The sequence below is a fragment of the Meriones unguiculatus genome, chromosome 10, assembly GCF_030254825.1.
Source record: "Meriones unguiculatus strain TT.TT164.6M chromosome 10, Bangor_MerUng_6.1, whole genome shotgun sequence".
Taxonomy (NCBI): domain Eukaryota; kingdom Metazoa; phylum Chordata; class Mammalia; order Rodentia; family Muridae; genus Meriones; species Meriones unguiculatus.
In genome coordinates, this window is record NC_083358.1 from 109,701,050 (window position 1) to 109,726,852 (window position 25,803).

A 25,803-nucleotide genomic window follows, 5' to 3' on the forward strand; every position below is an offset into this window, starting at 1 on the left:
TCGTGTTTGTTAGGCTTCAACCTGCAGCAATCTTCCTGCTTCAGTCTCCCAAGAACTGGAATCACAGGCATGAGGTGGAGAAAATCAATTTTGGAAAGTTGTCCTCTGACCTCCACACTGCACACCACAACAAGAGCAACACACACACACACACACACACACACACAATAATACTTCTTTTTTTGTTAATTTCAGGCACTTGAAGATAAAACCAAAAAGAATTACAAAGAAATATAATCAGAGCTTATTTAAGCAAAAATAGAGAAGAAAAAAAATTTTTTTTTAAAAAAATGATGCCCCCAGTTTCTAAAACTGATCTACATAAATAAGCCAAGATAGTTCCATAACAGCTAGGTATTAAACCTAAAATATTAGCACTAAGGAGGCAGACATAGAAGGACCAAAATAAGTTTGAAGACAGCCTGGCCTACATAATGAGTTCCAGGCTAGCCTGGTCTCAAGAAAGCAGGAAATCTTGACTTGAGAACCATTTACTTTCTTTTCATTGAGCATAATACATTTTCCATCGTATGTCCCTCTGGTCATGGATATAATTTTCCAAAATTTAACAGGGTGCAACATATCCTATATTTCACACAACAGGGTAAAGGGGGACAACAATATAAAGGTATTATTTTCTGACTTAATTATCATGTGTGTACTGAACATGGGATCAGTTAAGTTAGAAGAGGGAATTCTCAATATGGAAGAAGGAAAAGAAACCTTGAGCTGGAAAAGCAGCCCCAGGAAAAGGAAGGAGGAACAGATGATAAACAAAGGGAGCAGTGGGTCAGTCTCACTGGCTACGCTGGTTCTGTGTCCAGGTCTGTAATCCCAGCATGTCAGAGGCTGAGGCAGCCTTGGCTACGTAAGGATGACAGCTACAGCAGGAACAAACACTTGGGTTCTGTCAGCAGCCTGGACAGCTTTAGGGATCATCATTCAGGCAAACCTAGGATTCCTGACTGTACTCAGAGAAGAGCTTCAAGACCAGACAGTATGATGCAAAATTAAAGTTTATTAAAGGCAAGTGTAATACAGATTTTAAGCACAAAACAAAAAGAAAAGCTACTCAGGAAAAAAAAAGACATCCTGTACTTTGAGTAAGGAGCAGCAGTCCGTGTCTTAGAAGATTCTCTGGTTAATTCTCAAAGGTTTGCTAACAACCTACTCCTCACCTTTTTAGTTTTTTTGTTTGGTTTGACTTTTGGTTTTGAGACAAGGACTCAATATGTAGCCTGGAACTCGGATACCTCCCCACCACCTCTGCAAGGATTAAAGAAGTTCAGGCCTGGTCCTCCTTCTTTTGTTAAGTACCTAGGATGACTCCACTCCATGAGCTAGGCAGGTTTCACCAGGGGCTCAGAACATGCCCTTACTACAAAGGCAGTTTCTGGTGATATTTCTAGAAAATGGCAGTTTTACAGTTAGGAAAGGAGGAAGACCTTCAGCAAATGTTATAATGTCTTCAGCCAAACTGTGAAGGGGCTCCTTTCCCTTCCCATGTCCCCATAATTTCCTGTCTTTCTATCCTGTATCAGGGAGATGCCATATCCAAAAACCAAATAAAATGCAATCTCAAAATTGAAAAAGGAAGCAACCACCTAACAATAAACAAAATCAACTGGTGACCACACTCAGGAGGCACTCAGGAGGCAGTGGTAGGTGGATTTCTGAGTTCTAAGCCAGCCTGGTATAGAGAAGGACTTCCAGGACAGCCAGGGCTACACAGAGAAACTCTGTCTTGAAAAACCAAAGCCAAAACAAACAAGCAAAGAAATCAAGTGTTTCATTAAAAAGGATTCTTCACTTTATTTAAAAAATTTTTTTTTGCTAATTTATATAGTTTATATACAGTGGCACATGTAATTCCAGCTCCTGAAGACAGAAGCAAGAGGACCACTGCAAGTTCAAGGACAGCCTGAGCTACACTGAAAGCTCCAGACCAGCCTCTCGAAAATCTCCACTCAGAAAAAAAAAGAAGAAAAATTAATATTTCTGCTTAGAGACTTAAGATAATATTGATCAGGAAATGAAAATCTGATCAAATGGCTGTCATTTAGGTAACTTGTTTAAAAAAAGAACAAATCAGGCAGTCCACTCACACAGCTGAATTTGTTTATATTTATGGCACTTCTCTTGTAGGAGCTGAGGTCAGTTCCTAACATCCACACCATGTGGCTTGTGAACGCCTGAAACTCTAGTTCTAGAGGACCAACACCTTATTCTAGACTCCTTCCACAGCTGCACTCAAGCATAAACATTCCCATATACATAATTTTTTAAACTTAATTTTTTTAAAAAAAGAACTGATATTGGCACATGATCTCTATGAATTTGAGGCCAGCCTGGCCTACACAGTGAGCTCTAGGATAGCCAGAGATATGTAGAGACACACACTCTCTCTCTCAAAAAAAAAAAAAGCTGTCTCCAGAAGTAGTGGAAAAAACAGTACATTTCGCAGCGAGTCAACTACTGTATATACATGTAATATATATGCCATATATTAAAAACCCTTCTATTGCAATACAATACAGCTTTTCACAGACATTAAGTAAAATTTCAGTTTCAATGTGAGACAGCAGGTAAGGTGAGGCCGCACCTTGTTTTCTAAAAGGCTATGAAGATACAGATTTCTGGAATACAATGCATACACTTTATTGAAGAATGGCAAGGTAAACTAGGCCCACTAAAATGAAATTCTTTCTAAAAACTAACTGTAATGCAGAAGGAAGAGGACTGCCGTGTTGGGTCACGGCATAACCCCATTAGTTGGAAAGCTGAGGGGAGATTGCAGCGGTTCAAAGTCAACCTGGAGCTAGAGTGAAACCCTGCCTCAAAATAAATAACACGAAAAAGAGGAAAAGAAGGACGCAAGCAAGAGGACATTCGCAGACAAATGGCACAGGATATTTTCCTGAAAGAACAGGAATTGCTCTGCCCCGACCTAAAAAAACTTAAGCCTGGGTTCTGGACGAAAGACCTGTCCTGAACCACTACCCAACCTCTGCCCTCAGCAGCAAGACACTAACTATGCTGAAACACGTAAACTCCAAGTTTCAAAGTAGAGCCTGTCGGGGAGGGCTGCGGGTGGCAGTCACAAGCCGCAAGAATCCGAGCAGATACTCAGAAGAAGCAAGTTTTCCCAGGTGAAGGTCTATAAACGGGAAATCAGGACCTCGTGAGACGTGAGCGTGGTCCCACGTCTGCAGCCCAGCTCGCCCTGGCAGTACACACGCCACCTCGCCCAGCGAGCAGGCATCAGAGGGACGTCTGCCGGCAGAGCGCCGCCAGACCACAGCACTCCCGGCGCCGCCGGAGAGCGGGCGGCCCGGCACGGCCGCTACTCCAGCCGGGCGGGAGCCCCGACGCCCCGCACCGACCCGGCCGCCCGGGCGCCTCCCGCGCCCCTCCCCCACCCCTTACGCCACAGCCCGACGGCTCGGCCCGGCTCTCCCTACTTGTCAGTCCCTTCTGCGTCCTCACCTGGGTTAGCTGCAGTCGCCGCCATGGTCGAGATGGCACCGTTGCTGCGCCACCCTCAGTGGGAGGGGCGGCCGCCGCCGAGCTGGGGGAGGGGAGGGAAGCGCCGCTCACACACGGCACCTCACCTCCGCCACCGCGGAATCCAAGATGGCGGCAGCCCAGCCCCCGCCCCCATCCTGGGGACAGGGCCCGCCCGCGGCGTGGGCGCGGCCACTGTGCAGCCGGCCTCCCGGAGAAGGCTGCCCAATAGGAACACCACGTCCACACAGGCCGGGCTAGTGACAGGGCCGTCCGCGGAGCCAGCGCGAGGAAGCCACCAGCTGTTTCCCTAATCCTGCCTTCTCGGCGTCAGAAAGTCAGGACCACGTTGACGTCAGTGAAAGGCAGTGAAAACGGGCACTTCACTAAAATTTTTTCCTGGTGGGCTCCTCCGCACATGGGCTCTGCAGATAATGTTATGCAATCCTCTTTATTCATTCTAACACGTCAGCTCCACTTAGTGATCGCTAATCCTTTCTAGACTGTTTTCCTTTACAGACCTTTGCCCTAGTAAAAGCCAAATAACTACTTGTTTAAAGCCTACTCTAAACCTGGGAGGATAAAAAGAGCCGGTGATTATCATGTAGTACCGAAGAAGTCAAAAGGCACAACAGGAGGCAACAAATAATTTTTATTAAGATGGCAATCCAAGCACTCAGAAGGCAGGGAGCAGCCTGCACTACAAAATGAAACTAGTCCCTTTTTCTGCACTCCAGAAATGGTGTCGTCCTATGTCAATAAGAACAAATCGGCAAGTTTTACAAATGACAAGGTGACAACCACACAGAATTATTGTTTAAAGATAAGAACTGGGCAATTCAGGACAGCTATATTGTACACATAACATCACGAGATAAAGTCTACAATTTTACAGGTCAAGAAATACACACACAGCTAGGCACAGTGGTGCACACCTTTAATCACAGAACCCAAGAGGCAGAGGCTGGCAGATCTCTGAGTTCAAAGACAGTTTGGTCTACAGACTGAGTTCCAGGACAGCCAAGGCTACACAGAAGGATACTATCTCATAAGAAAACAAAAAACAAAGACATGAAGCAAAGGACACTTTGCAAATTAATCCAGTAGTGAGAAGGAAACTAAAAGAAACTAACGCTCAAAACCTAATACATTCATCCCCATGGACATGTGGATTTTTTTGTGGGAAGAGGTTGTTTTTTAATTTTGTCCTTTGAAATGAAGTCTAATGTAGCCCAGACTGACCTCAAATTCACTATGTAGATGAGAATGGCTTTAAATTCCTGATTTTACTGTCTCTCCTTCCAGTGTTAGGACTACAAGTATATGGCACGACCCTTGTCTTACAATCTAATTCACCAAATATTTGAAAATTAGCCATCAAGATGACTCGGCTAGGGAAGTCATTCGTGGAGAGGATTGACTCCTGCAAACCAGGTTCAGTTCTCCTCACATCCTAACATGTGCACTCACGCACAATACAAAACAATCTTAAAACATTTAGAAAGAAATAAGTAGAACTGTCAAGATGGCTCAAGAGCTAAAGGCACTTGATGGTGGACCCTCCAAGTCACATAAAAGGGGAAGGAGAAAGCTAATTCCACAGCTGTCCTCTGGCCTACACACGTCCACACACTCAACAACCATAAACAAGTCGATAAAAGTTTAAAAATCATCCAAAAGAAGAGATGCAGTGAGAGGATAGAGATCATTCTTGCTTCTTTTTTGGTTGGTTTGTTAGTTGCTGAGGTTGTTTGGTTGAATGGTTGATTTGTTTAGAGGTTTTGCACATTTTATCTTTAATTTTATTATTTATATGCATGTGTGTCTGCAACTAAGTCTGTGTACCTGAGTGCAGGTAAAAGAGTAGGCAGAAGTGTCAAATTGCATGAACCTAGAGTTACAAATAGCTGTGAACCATCAGATATAGGTGCTGGAAACGTAGCTCAGGTTATTTGCAAGAGCAATAAGTGTTCTTAACCATTGAGTAATCTTTTTGGACCATTCGCTTATTGAAACAGGGTCTCAATATATAAGGTTGCTAATCTTGAACTCCTGGAGAACCTCTTACTTCTACCTCCCAAGTGATGAGGTTACAGGCAATTTTAACAAGAAGCTAAAACAATTTATACTTTTATGAGACAGGACATCACACTGTCACTCAGGCTACCCTAGACCTCACCATGTAGCCCAGGCTATACTCAAGCCTGAAATGATCCTTGTGCCATGCTTTTTGACTACTAGATTATAGCTGTGAGTCATTAGGCCTGTTATATACTAAGATTTTTTTCCTAATTATAATTTTTTAAAATTTTATTTTGGTTTTTTCAACAGAAGATTTCTTTGTGTTAACAGCCCTGGCTGTCCTGGAGCACCCTTTGGAGACCAGGCTGGACTCCAACTCATAGAGATCCACCTTCCTCTGCCTCCCAAGTACAGAACTCAAAGGCATCCACCACCACGTTCAGATAAAATACAAATTCTTAAATGCGGGTGTGCTGATTAACATTTTGTAAATTTGACATAATCATCTGAGAAGAGGAAATGTTAATTAAGACAGTACCTAAAACCTGGCATTGTGGTGCATACCTTCAATGTCAGGCCTGGCCAGGTTTAATTCTGATTTCAGGGCCAGCCTGGTCTATATATAGCTAGTTTCAGGCAACTCATGATTATGAGACTTTGTCACGAACAATTAAACAAAACACTCCATTACACTGGACAGTAGACAAGTCTGTGGAAGGTGCATCCTGAGCAGGTAGTCCTACATGGTACAAAAAAAAAAAAAAAAAAAAAAAAAAACAGAGGAAGCCATTAAAAGAATGTCAGCAAGCTGCATTCCTCAATGCTCTCTGCTTCAGTTCCAAACTGAATTCCTACCACATTAGTAGACTGTTACCTGGAACTGTAGGATGGAATAAACCATCTCAAAACAACCAACCTTGTAATAAATGACAATTAAAAAAAAAAAAAAAAGCAGAAAAAAACCCACAAACCCAAATACCAGACAGTAGTGGTACACACCTTTAGTCTCAGCACCCGGGAGACAGAGGCAGGTGTATCTCTGGGAAATCGAAGCCAGCCTGGTATACGGAACGAATTCCAGGACAGCACAGGCTACAAAGAGAAACTCTATCTCAAAAAAACTAAAAAAAACAAAAACAAAAAACCCCAAAAAAAACAAAAACAAAAACAAACAAAAAACAACAAACAAAAAAAAACCAACTAACCCGAAAAATTTTTCAATCACATATCTATGCTATCATTTAATACTCACTTCATTTCTTCCCATTGCATCACCTAACCATTAATAAATCTTGATTGATCTTCCAATTCCCATGAAGACTTTTTTTCCCTAAAGGGCCAAGCGTAGTCGCACATATCCCTAATTCTAGCACTCAAGAGACAGAGGCAGGAGATTTGTGAATTTGTAACCAGCCTAGGATACAGAAGAAGTGTGATGGCAGCCTAAGCTACACAGAGATGCTCTCTTTAAAAGCAAAAAGTAAAATAAGAGATATGACATGATAAGAAGAAAAGGTCTCAGGTCACAAGGGACTGAGAACGCAAATGCTAAAAGTGAAATCTTGACCACAGTATGAACAGAAGGGTGCTGTGCTACCGGCTCCTGGCCCCCAACAACCTACAATCCCTGTCCAGGTACCTGAACTTGTTCTTGACGTTGGGGGTCTCAGCTATGATGCCAGCGTAAAGCCAGACCTGATTCCCATCTTTGTATTTGGCCACCACTCGACTGCCCACAAACAGCTTGTCAGCAGGAGGGTGGTAATCATAGGCAATGTGGTTTCCAGACAGCAGACTCTTTCCTTTGTTGTCAAACTTCACTTTGTATTTCTTTCCTAGCCCTGTGTAAAAAAAAAAAAAAAAAGGCAGAAAGATTTTTTTACAAAACGAAAACAACAGTTTGCTACTTTCTCTGTAAGTCCTCAATGCAACACGGGAGACAAAGCAAAGAACCAGCAATGGAGCCCAACAGGCTACCGCTCCTCAGTCCTTCCTCCAGGCTGAACAGACATACCGACGGTCTGGATGGCAATGAGGGTGCCTTTGTGCCACGTCTTAGTCCTCTTCTTGCCCAGAATCCGCATGTTGACTATCAGGTCCCCATCTTTGCTCAGTTCTTCAGACATCTGACCCATGGTTCCTATAAACACAGAGTTGTTGTAAAGAGTGCTGTGATAGATTGGATGGAGAAAGGAGAGGGCACGAGGGGAGCAAAAACCACGGACTCGAGGAGGATCAGAGGTTAAGAGTGTACAGTTCTCTGCAGAGGACCTGGTTTGGTTTCCAGTACCCGCACTGGCGGCTCACAGCCACTCGTCACTATTCCTCAGTGGACCTGGTGCCCTCTTCTGAGTTCTCAGTGCAGAGATATGCACATTCGCACACACAGGCACATTTTTAACACGTTAGCAATAATAAACATAAACCTTTAAAGAGCAAAGAACGGAGAACAGGAGGTGCTGAAAGGGTCTAGAGATTAAAAGCAGTAAACGCCTGCCAGTGCTCATGTCTGCAGAAGCACTGAGACAGGCGGTGGCCTACAACACGCAAGGTTGTCGTCATCTATTTGAGTTTGTACAGCAATAGCTTACTCTTGATTCACACAATTTGAAAATGAGACAAGGCTAAAGCATTTGAGCAAATGCTTATTTTCCAGAAGCGCTGTGCCACAGAACCACCGATGGCAGAAAAGCCCACGCCGTCACTGTCCACTCCACCATCACCTGGCTGTTTAGTTAGTGCACACGAAATACGGCTATTTTATCTAAAGTCAATGCTACAATTCTACAACTTTTACAATTGTAAAAGTTCTCATCAAGGCACAATCCATGTGCATGTAGGTCAGTGAATTTACCCACTGATCAGACTGTGAAACTATCACGGTGCACTCACTTTCAGAGCATTTTTATCAGCCCAAAAGGAAACTCCATGCTCATTACCCAGCAATGCCTTTCCTCGGCTTCCCTAAGCCCAGGCAACTAGAAACCCCCCACCTGCCTGTATAGATTTGCCTGCTTTGGACATTTCATACGATCGAGTCATACAATCTCCCCCTGAAAGGTGGTGCCTGTGGTCTACACAGGTTCATCTGCTGTAGGACAAGTCAGTACAACTGAGTCAGAACACTGGAAGCAGACCCCACGAACTTGGTTTACTCATTCCCCAATACCTATCTATGTTTCTATTTATTCACTATCTTGAATAATGCTGAAATAAACATTTGCATTGTTCTTCTCTGTCTTGTATCATGCCTCAAACTCAAACCTTGGCCTCCTGCCTGGCCTTGCATTTCAGAGCTGGGTCTCTAAAGACATCCTTGTTGACAACAGTTTTGTCCAAGAGGATGTCCACAGAGTAGTTTGTGGGCATGAGGTGATTGCAGTTATAAACTTTCACAAAGGACATGATCTTCGATCTCTTGGCAATTTTCTTCTTGTCCACGACAGCTGTCACTTTCCGGGTATAGCAGTTGATTCCAGCCAACAGAGCGTGGCTGTAAGGATGTCTGCGGTGCCATCATGAATACTCTTCATGATAATGTCTTTGCGTTGGGGGTAGCATCCCACCGGGACCAGCACCGCTTTCCCAGGTTCGTGAACTTGCCCATTTTAACAGCGGGCAGCTGGCACCCAGCAGACATGCATGGTTCATTTTTGTTTTTTGAGAGTGTGTTTTCATGTAGCCCAGGCTGCCCTGGCATTTACTATGTATGTGGAAGCTGGCCTTGAATCTACAATCCTGAGTGTTGGCCTACCTAGGCAGTAAGAGTGCAAGCAGATCTCCGAGTTCAAGTCCAGGCTATCTACAGAGCGACTTCCAGGACAGTCAGAGAAACTCTATTTGAAAAACAAAAACGACAACAAAGAGTTCTATCCCCAATTGTTGATTTTACAGGCAGGCACTACAGTTAAAAAGCGGTTTTGGACGCCACAGTGGCATACCTATAAACCCAGTATTTAGGGAGGCAGAGGTAGGTGGATCTCTTTGAGTTATGGCCTGCCTGGTCTAAAAAGCAAGTACAGGACAGCCAAGGCTACACAGAGAAACCCTATCTCAAAATACAAACAAACAAAATCAAAAACAAAACAAAAAAGCAGTTTTGATTTACATGATGAGTGATGTGATGCTGAGAATCTTCTCATGTATCTATTGCCATTTACAAATTTACTAAATTATTTACAAGGCCTAAAAGAAGCCATTAGTGATTTTTTTTTTTGCAAATATTGACTACAGCTATAAATAGAATTGTATCAGAGTCAGTAATGAGAAAAATACTAACTGAAACTTTGACTAAGATAATGCTAATTCAGAATGCAAGGGGGATAAGACCTTTAAAGCAAGATCATCACCAACAGAGGAATGGATTAGAATTATAGCTGATTTTGGATCTCAAGTTTATGATGCTAATCTGAGAGAAATATTTTGACAACCTGCTACAAACGATTGAGACCTAAGTAAAAATTAAATATAAATAGCATTGGAATTGAAAGTTTAGTAGACACAGGAGCAGATGTAACAATAATTTCACCAAAACCTTGGCATCCAGATTGGCCTCTTCAAGAAGTAACTATTCAGCTTCTAGGGATTGGAACTTTATCTCAGTTTTTAAAAAAAAAAAGTGCAAGAGTGTATAGGGCCAGAAGGACAAATAGTATTATTGAAATGATTTGTGACTAATATAGCCTTAAATTTATGGGGATGTGATTTGTTACAGCAAGTAACACAAGTGATTATGGTGTGGTTCAGCCATCCCTAGCACACACCTTTAATCCAAAAGCTTTCTGTACACAGATTTAATATGGTTAACCCTAGGTTAATAGTAAGAAACCAGCTGACAGAGGTTAAAGCATAACAGGGACTTTGAGTAGAGGGGTATTTAAGACAGTGTGGAGAAGTACAAAAAGGCTTTTTAGCTTAAGCTCTGGCTTTAACTCCTCAGCTCCCTGGCTTTTTGGGCTTTGAGTTAGCAAGCCTTTGGCTTTGGGTTTTTTGGCCTTTTCCTCCTGGGCTGTCAATTGAGCTGATAAGCCTTTTGGGGTTTTTCCATCTGGACATGGGGCTGAGAGGGAAGGTCAGCTGGGTGCTTTCTCCGCCTCTCTGAGCTAACAGGTTTTCATCATCTGGCTACTGAGTAAAACAGCCTTTGCTGTGTTGGCCCATGCCTGTAACTATAACTCTTAGAAACCAGAATAAGTATTACGAGGAATGGTAGTGCACACCTTTAGTCTCAGCACTCAGGAGGCAGAAGTTTGAGATTGAGGACAGCTTGGTCTACAGAGCAAGTTCCAGGACAACCAGGGCTACACAGAGAAACCCTGTCTCAAACAAAACAAAACAAAAAAAGCAGAAGAACTGTTCCAAGTGTGAGGCTAGGATGATCTACGTGTTGGGTTCTGACACAGTGAAATCCTATCTCAAAATAAAAATACTAGAGAGATAGCCCAGTAGATGGAAGTCCCAAGTCCTGTAGTCTGGATGCTCAGAGCCCAAAACTAATCCTAGCTCTCATGAGGCAGAGACCCACACGCTACAACTGGCAAGCTCATTCACTGAGAGATCAAGGAATAAACCTGATGTAAACCTCTGAATTCTAATGCATGTACTCCCAATCATGCATGCGTGCAGGCACACTGTGACCACTGATGTCAACTTGACAGGATTTAAAATGACTTGGGAAATGAAACTCTGTGCAAGCCAAGGAGAAATTATTTTGCCTGTGTGGAGGTAGAGGACCCTGCCCACTGTGAGTGGTTCCATTCCTTAGACTACATAAATGAAGTAAGAGCTAGCTCAGCAGCAGGATGAGGCATTCCCACAGTTTCCAGACTGCATATACAACGTGACCAGATGCTTCAAGCTCCTGCACTGTGATTTCCCCACCACAGTGGACTATGATCTGGAAATGTGAACCAGAAAAAGACCCTTCAACTGCTTTTGTCAGAGGAATTAATCACAGTAATAGAACAAGAAACTGAGACATAGGCAAATCATACAAACACATGAGAGGAAAATGACAGAAAAGAAGTATACTTTATCTGAAATAGGAAAACAACAGAATACAGGAAACATTTACTGTACTAATAATACATGCTTTGGGCTAAAATAAATAAGTCAGGAAATTGGCCTTTTGAATAAATGACATTGTCTTTTCTTATCTTCTACCTAGTCATCTTCTTAATTTCTGCTCCCATTTTAAGATTTTTCTAACCAAATCTTCACCATTTACCTGAATCAATGCTGAGGACATCATCATCTTCATCAGGAATCTCAATTATTTCTGTAGACTGAGATGCTTCATCCTCTGAGCTATTGTCATCATATTATAGTCCAAGCTTAGAGTAGAAATCCTTCACCAAGACTCACAATTAGTCACTGCCCTACAATTGGAACACACGTAGAAAAGATCAAAGCCAGTAGAGACATAAGGCATTAGAATTTATATACACTTATGTAATGCCAAGCCTAGGAACTTACATATATAATCCTGGTAGTTCAGGACTACCTAGGTTTGAGGTCATTTGGGACAATATAGTGACTTCATGGCCAGCATGCCCTACAGAGTGAGAACCTTTCAATGGAACAAAGACAGTGGTGCCCCACATCTTTGATCACAGCACTCAGGAGGCACAGGCAAGCAGAGTTCTGTGAGTTGCAGGCCAACCTGGTGTACAGAGCTATTTCCAAGACAGCCAGTTACAGAGAAGCCCTGTCTCCAAAAAACACACACACACACAAAACGAAACAACACGGTAACAAGAAATCATACATATTTAAGTACAGATTGTTTGCTCTATGTGTTCCAATGTATACATTTGAAATGTGTTCTCCATAGAATAATGTATCTTGTATCCAAGCAATGATTCCATGAAACAATTTCCCATAGTTGTGGTCTTTCTACCTGTCATACAGAAGTCAGAAGACCTGATACTCATTATTTGTGTCGATTTGGAAACTAAGAATAAGGCTTTACATAGAGGCTTAATTTTGTTGGGCTCGGTAGAGCACACCTTTAATCTCAGCACTGGGGAGGTAAAGACAGGTAGATCTCTGTGAGTTCCAGGCCACTCTGGTCTATATAGTGAGTTCTAGGGCAACCAGAGCTATGTAATGAGACCTTGTGTCGAAAAATAAAGACCATTAAAAAACAGTGGCATCAGTTCTATCAACAATCCAAAATCTGCCCTAATTGCAGTACTAACATTATCGACCCGCTTATCTGAGGTTGCAGTAGCAATCTGAAACAGATATTCTTGGCGGTTTAGGAATTTATTGATGCTTCCCAGTTAAAGACAAGTTAAGAGGTTGAGGATGTAGCTCAACTGGAGGATGACTGCCCAGTCCTTGGTGCTTCACGAACGGTGCATGGTGGCCCACACCTATAATCTCAGCACTCAGAATGTAAAGAGGCGGGCTAATCAGAAAGTCGAGATCATGCTGAGCTACAAGGCACTCTGGTATTGGTGAGACCCGAATCAACCTAACAGAAACTAGGATGCCTTAACTGTACCACCTGGGAGGCACAAGTGGGCAAATCTCAGCAACTCCAGGGCTACGTACTGACATCCTGTCTCATAGCAGAAAAACAGAAGACAGCAACTCCACAATACTCACTTCCAGGAATCTTACCAAGGAAATGAAGTGCAATACAGGAGGAAGACAAGGGAATCCAAGCCTTGGTCTCCCTACTGCTGATCCTGTATCAGCTATGCATGAGTGAAAAGTAGATGTTGCAATGCATGATAAACTCAGGAGTGTAAGGTCCCACATAACTGAGGTAAGGTCCCACATGACTGAGCTTTGCAAAGTGTAAAGCGCTCAGTACAAAGACGCGAGCAGTCACGCTAAGAAGTCTGCAAATGGGCACTTATACTGCTTCCAGGAGTCCTTACCTGGATGCATCGTCCAGAAGCCGATCAACACAAGCCACTTCAGACTCTTTCTGCACCACCCACGTCTCCAGCTCCGCCAGCTGCTTCTTGCGTTGCTGAATACAGTCCATCTTTTCCAGTTCTTCATCAATGAACTGACGAAGCTCCTCCATCGAGATACCCAGCTCTTCAACCACTGCCTGCTGCAGCTCAGTGATGTCTTCAGAGTCAGCTGCAGCTGTTGCTGCCTCCAAACGGATGCACCCAGGGAGGGAGGACATGGTTTTGCCCTGTGCAAAAAGAAGCGACAATGACTCCAACCTCAACTCACACAATTTCTCTCCTGAGAAAACGGACTCCTATCCTGCAACCTCTTATTCGTACTCTGCTCACTCTCCTCCTTCCCCCGGTGATCCAGAGGTTTTTCTGGGGAAACTCATCTTCTCACACAGACCGAAGGCCTGAGTAAGCTCTAATCGCTGAGAGCGAGCTTGGAGAACACCAAAATGCAAAAGGGAGCTACCGAAAACAGTGTTTCAAAACACTCAGGAGTGCTTATCTACAAAGGAAGGTATTTCTATGAGCTAACGTGTTCCTTGGTCGACAGATAAGGGGAGTCTTTGTCTCTACACCTGTCCATTCTGGAGTACCTCGTCCACCTGAGACAGCTGATCCCTATGAAGTAATTCCAACTTGGGTTCTTCCGTTCCTTCTTTTTCTTGCGTTACTTTGCTTCCCTGTGCAAAGTTGGCTTTAAAAAAAGACCTGCAATGGCTGTAGAGAGGAGGGGGTTCTCAGCTGCACCAGACCCCGGATTCTACGCCCAGCAGAAAATAACCAAACAAACAGACAGGGAGGGTCTTTCCTACGGAAAGGCGACCACCCACATCCACACTGCACAGACCGCGCGCAAGACCCCTGGCTGCCCGGGCCACGAAGGGAACCCGCCAGCCCCTGGCCAGCTTCCCGCGCCTCACCTGCCCCACGTCCACCCGCCGCCGCAGGCCGGCCCGCCCCGCTCGGTCCCGCCCCCGTCCCCGCCGCGCGCCCCTCCCTGCGGCTTTCTACACACTCTCCCGCGAGCAAAGCAGCCCCGGGCCGCCTCGGCCTCCGCCTACCTCGGTCAGCCCGCCGCGCCGGCTCCCAGGCGCGAGGGCTGCGTCTCACCACGCGGACCCCAGCTTCGCCTCCAGGGCGCGACCTCGGCGACAAATGCAAACTGATGGAGGGGCAGCGGGGGAGGGGAAGAAGCGTGAGTCAAGGGGAAAAAAAAAAAAAAAGCAAAAGGCCCGGAAGCAATAGCGATCGTCCTTCCGGCCTCTGCTATGGTAGCTCGAAGCAGCCAAACATTATACTCTAACGGCACTGGACAGGGTTTGTGGGAAAATAAGCATATTACACATGTGTCAAGCAGGGACCTTCCTGAGAAGGGATTGGTTGGGCAAAGCAGGCTTTCAAGGGATTATTTTGCACACATACAACTTACATGCATGCGTTTATAGATACATATATCTTTTTTATTAAAAAAAAAATCTTAGCTGGGTGTTGGTGATGCACGCCTCTAATCCCAGCACTGGGGAGGGAGAGGCAGGCAGATTTGAGTTCTCCCGGACAGCCAGAACTACACAGTGAGACCTCGTTTCAAAACAAACAAACAAAGGCAATCTTTTTCGTTATTTAATTTCACATCTAAGTGTGTTTTTCCTGTGATAGAACAACCTGATGCCGTCTTAAGATTAAAAGCCATTTTTTTACATGATCAAAATAACCTCATTTCTGTTTTCTGTTAACCTCGGATTTGACCAAGTCTTGAGACACTTTCTGGAATTTGACATGTTCCATGCTTTATACTGTGACTTCCTCGCTGATCATATGAGATGTTCTGTCAAATTGTTTTGAAATGTTCAGCCAAGCTGGTATATAACCAAAATTTCTCTGAAAGTTCCCAAAGCTTGAAACCCTCCTAGTCCTGCTTTTTTATTTTATTTTTTTTACTATATTAACCCCACCTTTTCCTGTGTTTGATTATGCTATTTTCTCAAACCCTGCTTTCGGGAGAGGGCCCGGTCTAACAGAAAATAAAGCTCAAATAATTTGACCAAAGAATTTATAATGGGCTGAGCCCTCTGGCAATACCTGTGATCCCCAAATGAGGAGGCAGAGGCAGGTGGATCTCTCTGAGTTCGAGGACAGCCTGATCTACAAAACAAGTTAAGGACAACCTTAAGCCTACACAGAGATACCCTGTTTTGAAAAACAAAACAAAGAGAGAAAGAGAGACAGAGACAGAATCTGGAAAATGGTCTTTATTTTTACTCAGTGAAATTAACATCTGTGTGTGTATGTTTTATATATATGTATGTATGTATACTATATGCTTGCTTGGTACTCACAGAGGTCAGACACAAGTGGGCAGGATACACAGAAACTGGAATTATCAATGCTTGTGAGCCACACCAAACAAGGTCCTCTTCAAGAGCAACAAGGGATTCTGATCACTGAGCCATCTCTCCAGCCCTAGTTATAAAACTTACATTATTTTTAGCAAAAATACATGAGTTCGTTTTAGGAACGTGGAAAATACAAATAAACAGAAAAAAAAAATCATAATTTTACCACTGGGCTTGTATGGTCAATGGCACGAGTTTTTACGGACATTTGTGTAATCAAAGGGACTCTTGTGTTTCACCAATATTCTATACTACTTTTTAACCTCTCAATTTGTATCCTAGCAAAAGCTCTTTTTGTTTATATAAACTAGTAACACTCTCGTATTAAAAGCCAGAGACTTGGAGGCCAGTTCCAAATATAATCAAAAACAAGATAAGAAGAGATCCATCTAAAACCACTAACAAGGAACAGATTCAAAGTAGGAAGACATGTTAAACTATGTGAAGAAAAGGCTAATAAAAAACCTGTATTGCCATGGTGACATCAGATAGAACAGAAATCAAGCCAACTCCGTTCCATAAGAGGAAGGGTGGTTTCAATTTGCCTTGCAAGGAGTCGCTGCATATTTGTCTCTCACACTACTGACCTCATCTACTCCGTTCACCCTCTCCGCGTATCTTCATTGCTTAAATGCCAGCTGTGTCCATCCGCTTCGAGCCCCTAAACATCTTAAATCAGCCTTTCCATAAAAGTTTCTTTTGATTACTTTTTTTCTCTTCTTGGGGTTCCTACTCTGGTTTTGCTCAGGCTTTGGCTCCTCCTCAAGGTTCGGTTCAGATATCTCCATTTTCTGTGTTTCCTTCCTTTGGAGGAGTTTCATCTTGTGTATTTCTCTTGCTTCCTTCTTTGCTTCTTTGTGCCTATTCATCTTTGTGTATAATTACTTTCAGTACAGAACTAGTCAGTTTCTTTCCCCATCTGTTTTAACACTGAGCATTGCAAAAGAACAGTCTTTCCGATTGCAAAATTGAAGCAAGCTCTCTTCTCCTTACGCTGGCCTCACACCATGCCACATGCAGAGCTGCAAGAAGCTGGTACCCAGATGGAAACCCCATGTATGTGTACCACATGTGTGCCTCACGCCTGTAGATTCCACAAGAGTGTGTCAGATCCCCTTAAACTGGACTTACAGACGTTTGTGAAATACTCCGTATGTTCTGGGAACCAAACACAGGTCCTATGCAAGAGGAGCCAGTACTCTTGACCACTCACTGACATTTCTAGCCCCAAAGTGTGTCTCTCTTTAAGGGATCGTGGGTCTTATCAGTAGGAAGCAAAGTGGAGCACAAAAACTGATGCACATAATATCAGCACTTTGGAAATGGAGACAGGAGGATAAATGGTTCGTTCAGCATCAGCCTTGACTCCCTATTGAGTTTAAGTCTAGCCTGGGAATGAGGGAGGAAAGAAGATCAGAAGTTTAAGACTAGCTACATAAGACCCTCTCAAAGAACTGAAGAAAAAAGGAAGGAGAGAGAAAAACAAAGAAGGACTAGGAAAAAAGAGGGGAGAAGATTTGGAAACAATGTAGATTTCTGTTTCTAGAAATTGGTAATTTCGTAGCTTGCTCAAACAATGACCTATTCCTCATCTGTTTTTAGGAAGATAAGGAAGGTTGGTGGGGTTATGGTCTAGTTGGTTGGTGTGGTGCTTGCCAAGCAAAAGGAAGGCTCATGGCTTAATCTCTGGTTTAAGAAAGACATGGAAGCTGGGGAGATGGCTCAGTCTCTCCACAAGCATGAAATACCAGAACGCGAGGTAAAAAATGCCAGGCCCATGTTTGCAACCCCAGGGCTGAAAAGGTGGGAACGGGAGGATCCCTGGAGCTCGCTGGCCAGCCAGCTTAGCCTAGTTGGTGAGGTCAGGCAATGAGAGACTCTTTCTTAAGGAAGAGAAATAGAGAAAATTTTGGAATTGTAGTTTCTTTAAAAACACAGAAATATTATAAGAATGTTATCGTTTTAATCCCAGGTGTGGGATGTGGAGCTGTTTCGGGCTGTCTGTAGCAGATGGCTATGATTTGCCTCGTGCTCTAGTTTTGCCAACTGCAGGTAGTTTCTGTGATTGTGTGAGGTTTGGAATTCTGGGAATTTTTCTTGGAGTTCCACCCGCCCACGCCACTCCCCTAAGGGTGTATAACCTTTGTTCTCTGGAATTAAAGTTGAACTAGCCATGAGCTGTTCCTGGGATGTGTGATCCCTGTACGGTTCTCCTTAGCCCTTGGGCAGGAGGACAATCAACAGTTTTCCAGTTCACAATCTTGGGGTTCACAATGGGTTCCCTTTGCTCAAGGGAGGAGGCCTTTGTTTGGCTCTTAGCAGGGTAGCACATGCCTGTGGTCCCAATACTTGGGGAAACTGAGCAAGAGGATGACCAAGTCTGAGCTGAAAGCCAGGCAAGACCTGAGCACCCAACCCCCACACCCTACACACACACACACACACACACAAAAATCACAACTTGCCTGTGAGAAGCCCAGACAAGTTCTCTTTTGGTCTTATTTTCTTCTGAGTGTCTCTGTTTCTCATAGCCCCGCTGCTTAAGTCTATATTAAAATACTATTATAAAATCTCAAACTCTGCCGAAAGAAAAAAGACAACAGGAAAGCACTTTGTGGCTTTGTTCAGCACACTGAAATTGCCGGCGTGACTAACCTTGAGCTTTCGTGGGGATCGGGAAGCAGGGTGAGTAGCGGCAGAGCCCACGGAGAATTCCGGGACTCAGACTCCGGAGATCAGGCTCCAAGGTGCAGATAAAGCTTCCTTAGCCAGTGTGAGAGCCTTTAAACGACTGAAAGGCCAATCAGACCATCCCATGCTAGCCTCGAGCACCAGTAACCGTCAATCAGGTTGGTGCGACTATAAGGAAATGTGGGAGAAGGGGGCTGAGCAAGGTCACCATAGGAGACTTCCGTAAAGAAGGGGGAAGGAGTCGCCGCCCCGGCCTCGTGTCCATTTTGAGACTTCACTAGTGTGCTAGGAGTCCCTAGTAGAGAATCATAGGAGTCGCTGACTCTTCGCTCACCATTCCATGTGAGCCTCCAAAAGGCTTACCTCAACATTCCCCACAAGCCTTGAGGCCAGCATTGCATGAAATAAGGACGGTGTGAATGGAGCGTAGCGAGACGGCTCCTGCACACACGAGCCGTGCTCACGCTGGACATGCTGGGGAAGGATGCTTCATTACTGCTCATTACCTCCAGCAGGGAGGTATCCGATCTTACCCTACTACTCAAATGGCATGCAGATGAAAGCGTGTGCATTGTTTACTTCTGACATTTTCCACTTAATAGCTTTGGATCATGGTTGACCGAAATCTCAAGGAACTAAAAGCCCTAAGGCAAACCCTGGGACAAGAAAGATGGCTCTGTGGGTTAAGCCACACACGTGTGCACATTAAGTAAACAAATACATGTAATGATTATCGGTAAGTAAGTGAGATGCCTGAGGGGATCAGGACTCTTCTAGCCAAGTCTGCTGGCCTGAATTTGATCCCTAGGACTGTAGTGAAAACCATTACAAAGGGACAGTAGTGACCCTCAGTATATACGGATAACGAATTGTGCATACTCAAGTCTCTTACGTAAAATGGCATGGTGTTTGCATACACCTGTGTGCACCCTCTTGTAGGCTGTACTTTGTGTGTATTTGTTCCCGTGATGGAGGTCAGCATTATTAAATTTCCTTTAGTTGTCACAAACTACCGTGGTGGGGAATATAAAGGGACAGAGATGTATTCTCTCATGTTGCAGGACATTTGATCTGACTGTGAACCCTGAGACTGTGAACTGCAAAAGCCTCTTTTGTTTGGTGTGGTTCAGCCCTAACACTCACTTTTAATCCAAGAACTTTCTGTTTATTGTTAACATGTGATTTTGGTGTGGCTCAGCCCTAGCACATTCCTTTAATCCAAGAGCTTTCTCTACACAGGATTTAATAAAGTTAACTGTAGGTCAAAAGGTGGAGCAAGAAACCAGCAGTAGGGAATAAAGAATAGGAGGGACTTTGAGTTGAGGGGTGTTTGAAACACTGTGAAGAAGAAAAAGGAGCTTATTGTCTTTTAGCTTTTTCCTCCTGGGCTGTCAGCTGAACTAGCAAGCCTTGAGCTTTTGGCTTTTGATTTTTCCCTTCAAGACCTGAGCTGAGTAGGAAGGTCAGCTGGGTGCTTTCTCTGCCTCTCTGACCTAGCAGGTTTTCACCCCAGCATCTGAGTCTTCATTGGTAAAAAAAAAAAAAAAAAAAAAATCATGTGATTTAGTCTTTTCATTCTTTAAACAACACTCAGTGTTCTGGGGAGCAGACGTCCGCAACCTTAACGTCAGAGCCATCTTTTCAATCCCAAAGCCATTTCATTCTCTTTTTCTTTTCTTTCTTTCTTTTTCTTGGGGGGAGGGGGGTTTCTCTGTGTAGTCTTGGCTGTCCTGGAACTCACTCTGTAGACCAAGCTGGCCTTGAACACAGGAACACAAAGACCCACCTGCCTCTGCCTCCCAAATGCTGGGACTAAAGGCAGGCACCAGAGTACCCAGCTTCCAAATTCATGCTTTCTAATATCAGAAAGGAACACTAATATTTTCTCAGAAGGGGCTAGAGAGATGACTGAGTGGTTAAGGGCACCCAGGATCTGTTCCCAGTACCCACATGGTACCTCAGCACTGCATGTAGCTCAAGTTGCAGGGGATCTGATGCCTTCTTCTGACCCATAAGGACTACCAAACACATGTGGTACACACACACACACACACACACTCAGGCACACACACACTTAAACAACTTTTTAAAGATTTTGTAAAAGACCAGACTATGATATAAAATGCCGTGACCCTCTAGGGTTTATTTTCTAACATGTAATAATTTTCACTACTCATCACACACACACACACACACAGTGACTAACACTTTATTGGAAACATTACAGACCACATCCTAGTGTTGCAACACAATGCGGAAATACTTTCCAGAACTTAAGGCACTTGAGGGCAACTCCTGCTTTCCCTCAAGTTGAATGCTTGAGTTTTGAGGTTACTCTGTGTTTTTTTTTTTTCCACTTAGACTATGACAAAACCTTGAAGGCTGTCTTCAGTTACAAACCGTCTGTGATGTGCCTGGTTGTGTAGGTGCATGCCTTTAATCCTAGCACTGGAGAGGCAGAGGCGTGGACCTTTGCTTGATTTAATAGTGAGTTCTAGGCCAGTCAAAAACTATCCCGTGAGAGCGGTGCCTCCAAAAGACAGTGCTAATAGTGACGGTAACAGTAAAAACCTGCCTGTGCTCGTACACTAATGTAACTCTAGTCACGGTTACCCCGGAAGCCAATAAAACATTCCCTGACACACCAAACAAATTCTAGAAAATCGTGCTTTCTCATTTTGTAGTGGTGTTGACACTATTTCTGGGGAGATGTGGACAAATGTCTTCTCACCCCATACAGGGAACGACAGACCAAAGCAAGGATGCCTCCAGAGTCCAGCTTGGTGAACCTTTCTTGGAATCGTGAACAGGCCCATGAATGAAGGGTCACCCACAGGAACGGAAATGGCTGGAAGACGGCTGTCTTTGAGCCAAAGCACCTCAGCGTAAGTGACAGCTCACACAAGCTGGAAACCTGCAGCTCATCATGCAACCAGCAGGCAACTGGACAAGTTGGAGCGTTTCTTCTAGGCTGCTCAGCTGGTTTATTTTTGTTGGGTTTTTTTTCCCTCGTCCCTGATGCTCGACTAGTAAGTAGTATGAGCCTGTTCTAGACAGCTCAGCTTGTTTGAGACCTCCTCTCCATGATCCTTACACTTACGGATGCAAGTGTAGCTGCTCTTTGCTACTTGTGGGTTTTTCTTTCGCCCACCATTTCTCCCGTTGGTTTACACCCTAACCCTAGATGGGAGGAAAACAAGGATCGAAGAGAGAGAGAGGAATTAGGGAAACCCCTGAATCCAATTTCTTTCCTTTTGATTCTTCTTTGACCACAGCTACTAACACACTCATCCAGCCTCCATGAGCAGCCAACAACCATCCACCCCTGCCTTTCAGAGCTCTTGCGTTTATGTACCCTCTGAGAAGTTCCCAGGATTCCAAACATCACACAATCGCTCAAGTAAAACACGCCTCAGCTAGAGCAGGAACCTCAGAACTGCCTGTAGCTCCAGGTCCAGGGCATCCGAGGCCTTCTTCTGACCCATAAGGATTACCAAACACATGTGGTACACACACATACACACTCAGGCACACACACACTTAAAATAAACAACCTTTTAAAGATTATGTAAAAGACCAGACTGCGGACAGTCTGAAGCAACCCCTCATCCCCAAATCTGGGATTAAAACAAAAGTACATTCTATACTTTTTTTTTTTTTGGGGGGGGGGGACAGCGGGAATTGAGACAGTGTTTCTCTGTGTAACAAGAGCGCTGGCTGTCCTGGACTCACTTTGTAGACGAGGCTAGTGTTGAATCCACAGAGTTCTGTCTGCCTCTGTCTCCTGAGCGCTGGAATTAAAGACATGCACCACCATGCCTGGCTTTATTTCTGTGTATGTGATTTTGTTTTGTTTTGTTTTTTTTTTAATCCAAAATTCAAGAATTCCAGAATTCTCAGTACATGCAAATTTAAGGAAGATGGAACCAAATGCATCTGGTCAGTTTCAGTTTTTTGAGTTTTAAGGAACATTTCACTTTCCTCTCTAACATCATATATATTGAGGATCCTTCCTTCAAAATGGAATATTTTGTGTCAGAAGAAATTGCAACAGAACAAGCAAAGCTAAAACTTAAGAAATTATGGCAGGAGGCGATGGCGCAGGCCTTTAAGCAAGAGCTATACAAGGAAACCCTGTCTTGGAAAAAAATCAAAATATAAATTAAAATAGTTTTTTTTAATTGAAAAATTAGGGCTAGAGAGATAGCTCACCAGTTAAGAGCGCTGGCTGCTGTTTTAGAGGAACCAGGTTCGGTTCTCAGAAACCACGTATAGTTCATATCCCTGTGTGGCTCCGGTTCTAGGGATCCACTTTTCTATCCTCCACAGGCACTGTGTGCAAGACTAAACAGACGTACATGCAGACAAACACTCATACACGTATAATAAAAGTAATTTAAAAATTAGGAAACTAGTTGGTGGGCTAGAGAGATGGCTCAGTGGTTAAGAGCACTGGCTGCTCTTCCAGAGGACCCTGGTTCAAATCCCAGTTACCCACGTGGCAGCTCACACCTGTCTGTAACTCCAAGATCTGACACTCTCACATAGACATACGTGCAGGCAGAACACCAATGCACACAAGGTAAAGGTAAATAAATTAATAATAATTAGTAAATGAATAAATAAGAAATAAATTTTAGGCGGGTGGCACACATTTTAACCATGGCACTTGGGAAGCAGAGCCCCCACTGGCCTGGAACTTCTGTTGTAAAGCCCACCTATACCCTCATACCTCTGCCTTCAGGACACTTTGCCAACAACTCATTGACTTTTTTCCACTTAAACTATTATTTAGATCTGAGTGTGGCGGCTCACACTTAGCCGCCACAAACTTAGAGTTTAGGTGTCTTGGTTAAGCGTATTACTACTAGTTTGAGGCCAGCCTGGACTACAAGGCAAGTTCCAGTGTGATAGCTTGTCTCAAAATAGCAACAGCAAAACATCTTTATTTGGTTTTGTACTTAAACATTTATATTCTTTTTATTAAAGAGATATTTGTAAACATCAGGTCCTTTAAAGTCTAGAACTTTGCACATGAAAATAAGAGCCAAGGGTATGTTTATTTTCACTTTTGGGGAGAGAGGAAAGAGAGTTCTGAGCCTTGCAGATCTGAGTAAGAAGTCTTAATGAGTAAATGAAAAGGTCTTTGATTCAGGGTCCAAAAGATCCCCATGCCTTAGGTGAGGAGAAAGAAAATCATCGAAGGTGGTTGGTTCTATGCTTTATAGTTTCTGAATAGTGCAGTTTCCAGCTCTGTGTTGTGTTTTTCTCTCCCCTCAGTTCTATGACCCTGACCCTGCCTGATTCAGAATCTCTACTTATGACCCTTCTGTGATCTCTTCCTTCACAATGTCAAACATTCCACTGTCTCTAGTTCTTCCCTTTCTCACACACAGTCATTTCAGTTAGCTTCCCTGGGTGGTTTTCAACTGCAGAGACCTTGCTCTTAGTAACTCCTAACTTCCCCTCCCACGTGATGATATTTCTCCTGCGCATTTGCGTGAGTACTGTTTTTTTCCTTTTTTTTTTTTTTTTTTTTTTCCCCAAGACAGGGTTTCTCTGTGTTGTTCTGGATGTCCTGAATTCACACTATAGACCAGGGTGGCCTTGAGCTCAGAGATCTACCTGCCTCTATCTTCTTGCCTCAGATAGATGATTATGGCAGTTGCCTTTAATCCCAGCACCTGGGAGGCAGAGGAGGTGGATTTCTGTGAGTTCAAGACCAGCCCGGTCTACAGAGTGAGTTCCAGGACAGCCAGGCTACGGTGTTGTTATAAAGAAAGAAAATCCCAATCATTTGATTTTAGCAATAAAGACTGGGGAGCCACACGCTGGGGTGAAAACCTACAATCTCCAAGAGACAGAGAAAGCACCCAGCTGATCTTCCTAATGAGCCAACACCCCAGAAGGAAAACCCTTTTTCTCTATGGTCTCTTAAACACCCCGCTGTCTATACCCTTCCTTCTGTCTAATCCCTGTCAGCTGGCTACTTGCTCTGCCTCTTGAGGTAGGGTTAACTTTATTTAATCCTATTTACAGAAAAGTGTTGTATTAAAGTTGTGTGCTAGGGCTGAGCCACTTCACAACTGTGTGGGTGGCAGGAACCAAGCCTAGTCTTCTGCAAGAGCAGCAAGCACTCTTAACGGCTGAGCCATCTCTCCAGCCCCAACCTTCCCATGTTTTGAGGTATACCTGAATTTTTTTTCTTGAGACAGGTCCTTTTTATGTATCCCAGGGTTGAACTTGCAAACCTTCGGCCTCAGCTATGTTTCCAGGGCTGGGACTGCATCTGTGCAATTGCCACCATGCCTGGTCAGAGATGCATCTTTCCTCCACTCCTTTCTTCACTCTCCTTTAATCAGCACACAGCTGAGCCAGAAGTGTCACAGCACACTCACAGTCCTAGCACTGTGATGGCTGAGATGGAAAGATTACAAGTGTGATGTCAGTTTGAATAGCATGGTGAGTTCAAGTCTAGGTTGAGCTACTTAGTAAGAATGACTCACAAAAAAACAAAACAAAACCACTGGGGGCTAGAGAGTGTGTCCGTGTTAAGGAGCACTTGCTGTTCTAGTGGACCCCAGTTTGGTTCCCAGCACACGTTCAGGTGGCTCACAACCATCAGTAACCCCACTTTTTAGGGAATCTGATGCCCTCTTCTGGTCTCCTTGGGTGCCTACACATGTGCACATAAACACACAAAAATAAAAACACAGTAAATCTTCCTTTAGAAATAGCACACACGGACTGGAGAGAGGGCTCAGAAGTTAAGAGCACTGGCTGCTCTTCCAAAGGTCCTGAGTTCAATTCCCAGCAACCACATGGTGGCTCACAACCATCTATAATGAGGTCTGGTGCCCTCTTCTGGTGAGCAAGCCTACATGCAGGCAGAACACTGTATACATACTAAATAAATAAATCTTAAAAAGAAAAGAAAAGAAAAGAAAAGAAAAGAAAAGAAAAGAAAAGAAATAGCACATGAACCTGGTGATAGTGGCACAAGCCCTTAAATCCCAGTGCTACATATGCAGAACCAGGTGGAGCTCTGTGAGTCTGAGGACAACCTGATCTACAAAATGAGTCCAGGACAGCCAGGGCTCTGTGAAACAGAGAAACCCTGGCTCAAAAAAACCCAAAAAAGAGAGTAAAAAAGAAAGAAAAGCTCCCCACCCCCGAAGGGAGGAGCAGTCCTGTTAGGCCACAGAGGAGGGCTTTGCAGCCAGTCCTGAAGATACCTGATAAAACAGGATCAGATGAATGGGGAGGAG

At 43.9% G+C, this 25,803-nt stretch overlaps 1 protein-coding gene and 1 pseudogene across 6 annotated transcripts in view; both read right to left on the bottom strand.

The window, feature by feature from the left end:
- Nucleotides 1-3,642, bottom strand: part of Arnt (aryl hydrocarbon receptor nuclear translocator) — a 64,557-nt gene extending 60,915 nt beyond the window's left edge. For all 6 annotated transcript variants that reach the window (XM_021627788.2, XM_060393104.1, XM_060393103.1 and 3 more), the window contains exon 1: nucleotides 3,487-3,642. In XM_021627788.2, coding sequence (XP_021483463.1) covers nucleotides 3,487-3,511 — 25 coding nt within the window. In that variant the 5' untranslated portion in view covers nucleotides 3,512-3,642. The remainder of the gene's footprint in view (nucleotides 1-3,486) is intronic.
- A 499-nt stretch (nucleotides 3,643-4,141) lies between these two features.
- Nucleotides 4,142-14,657, bottom strand: LOC110544389 (histone-lysine N-methyltransferase SETDB1-like; annotated as a pseudogene).
- Nucleotides 14,658-25,803: the final 11,146 nt, after the last annotated feature.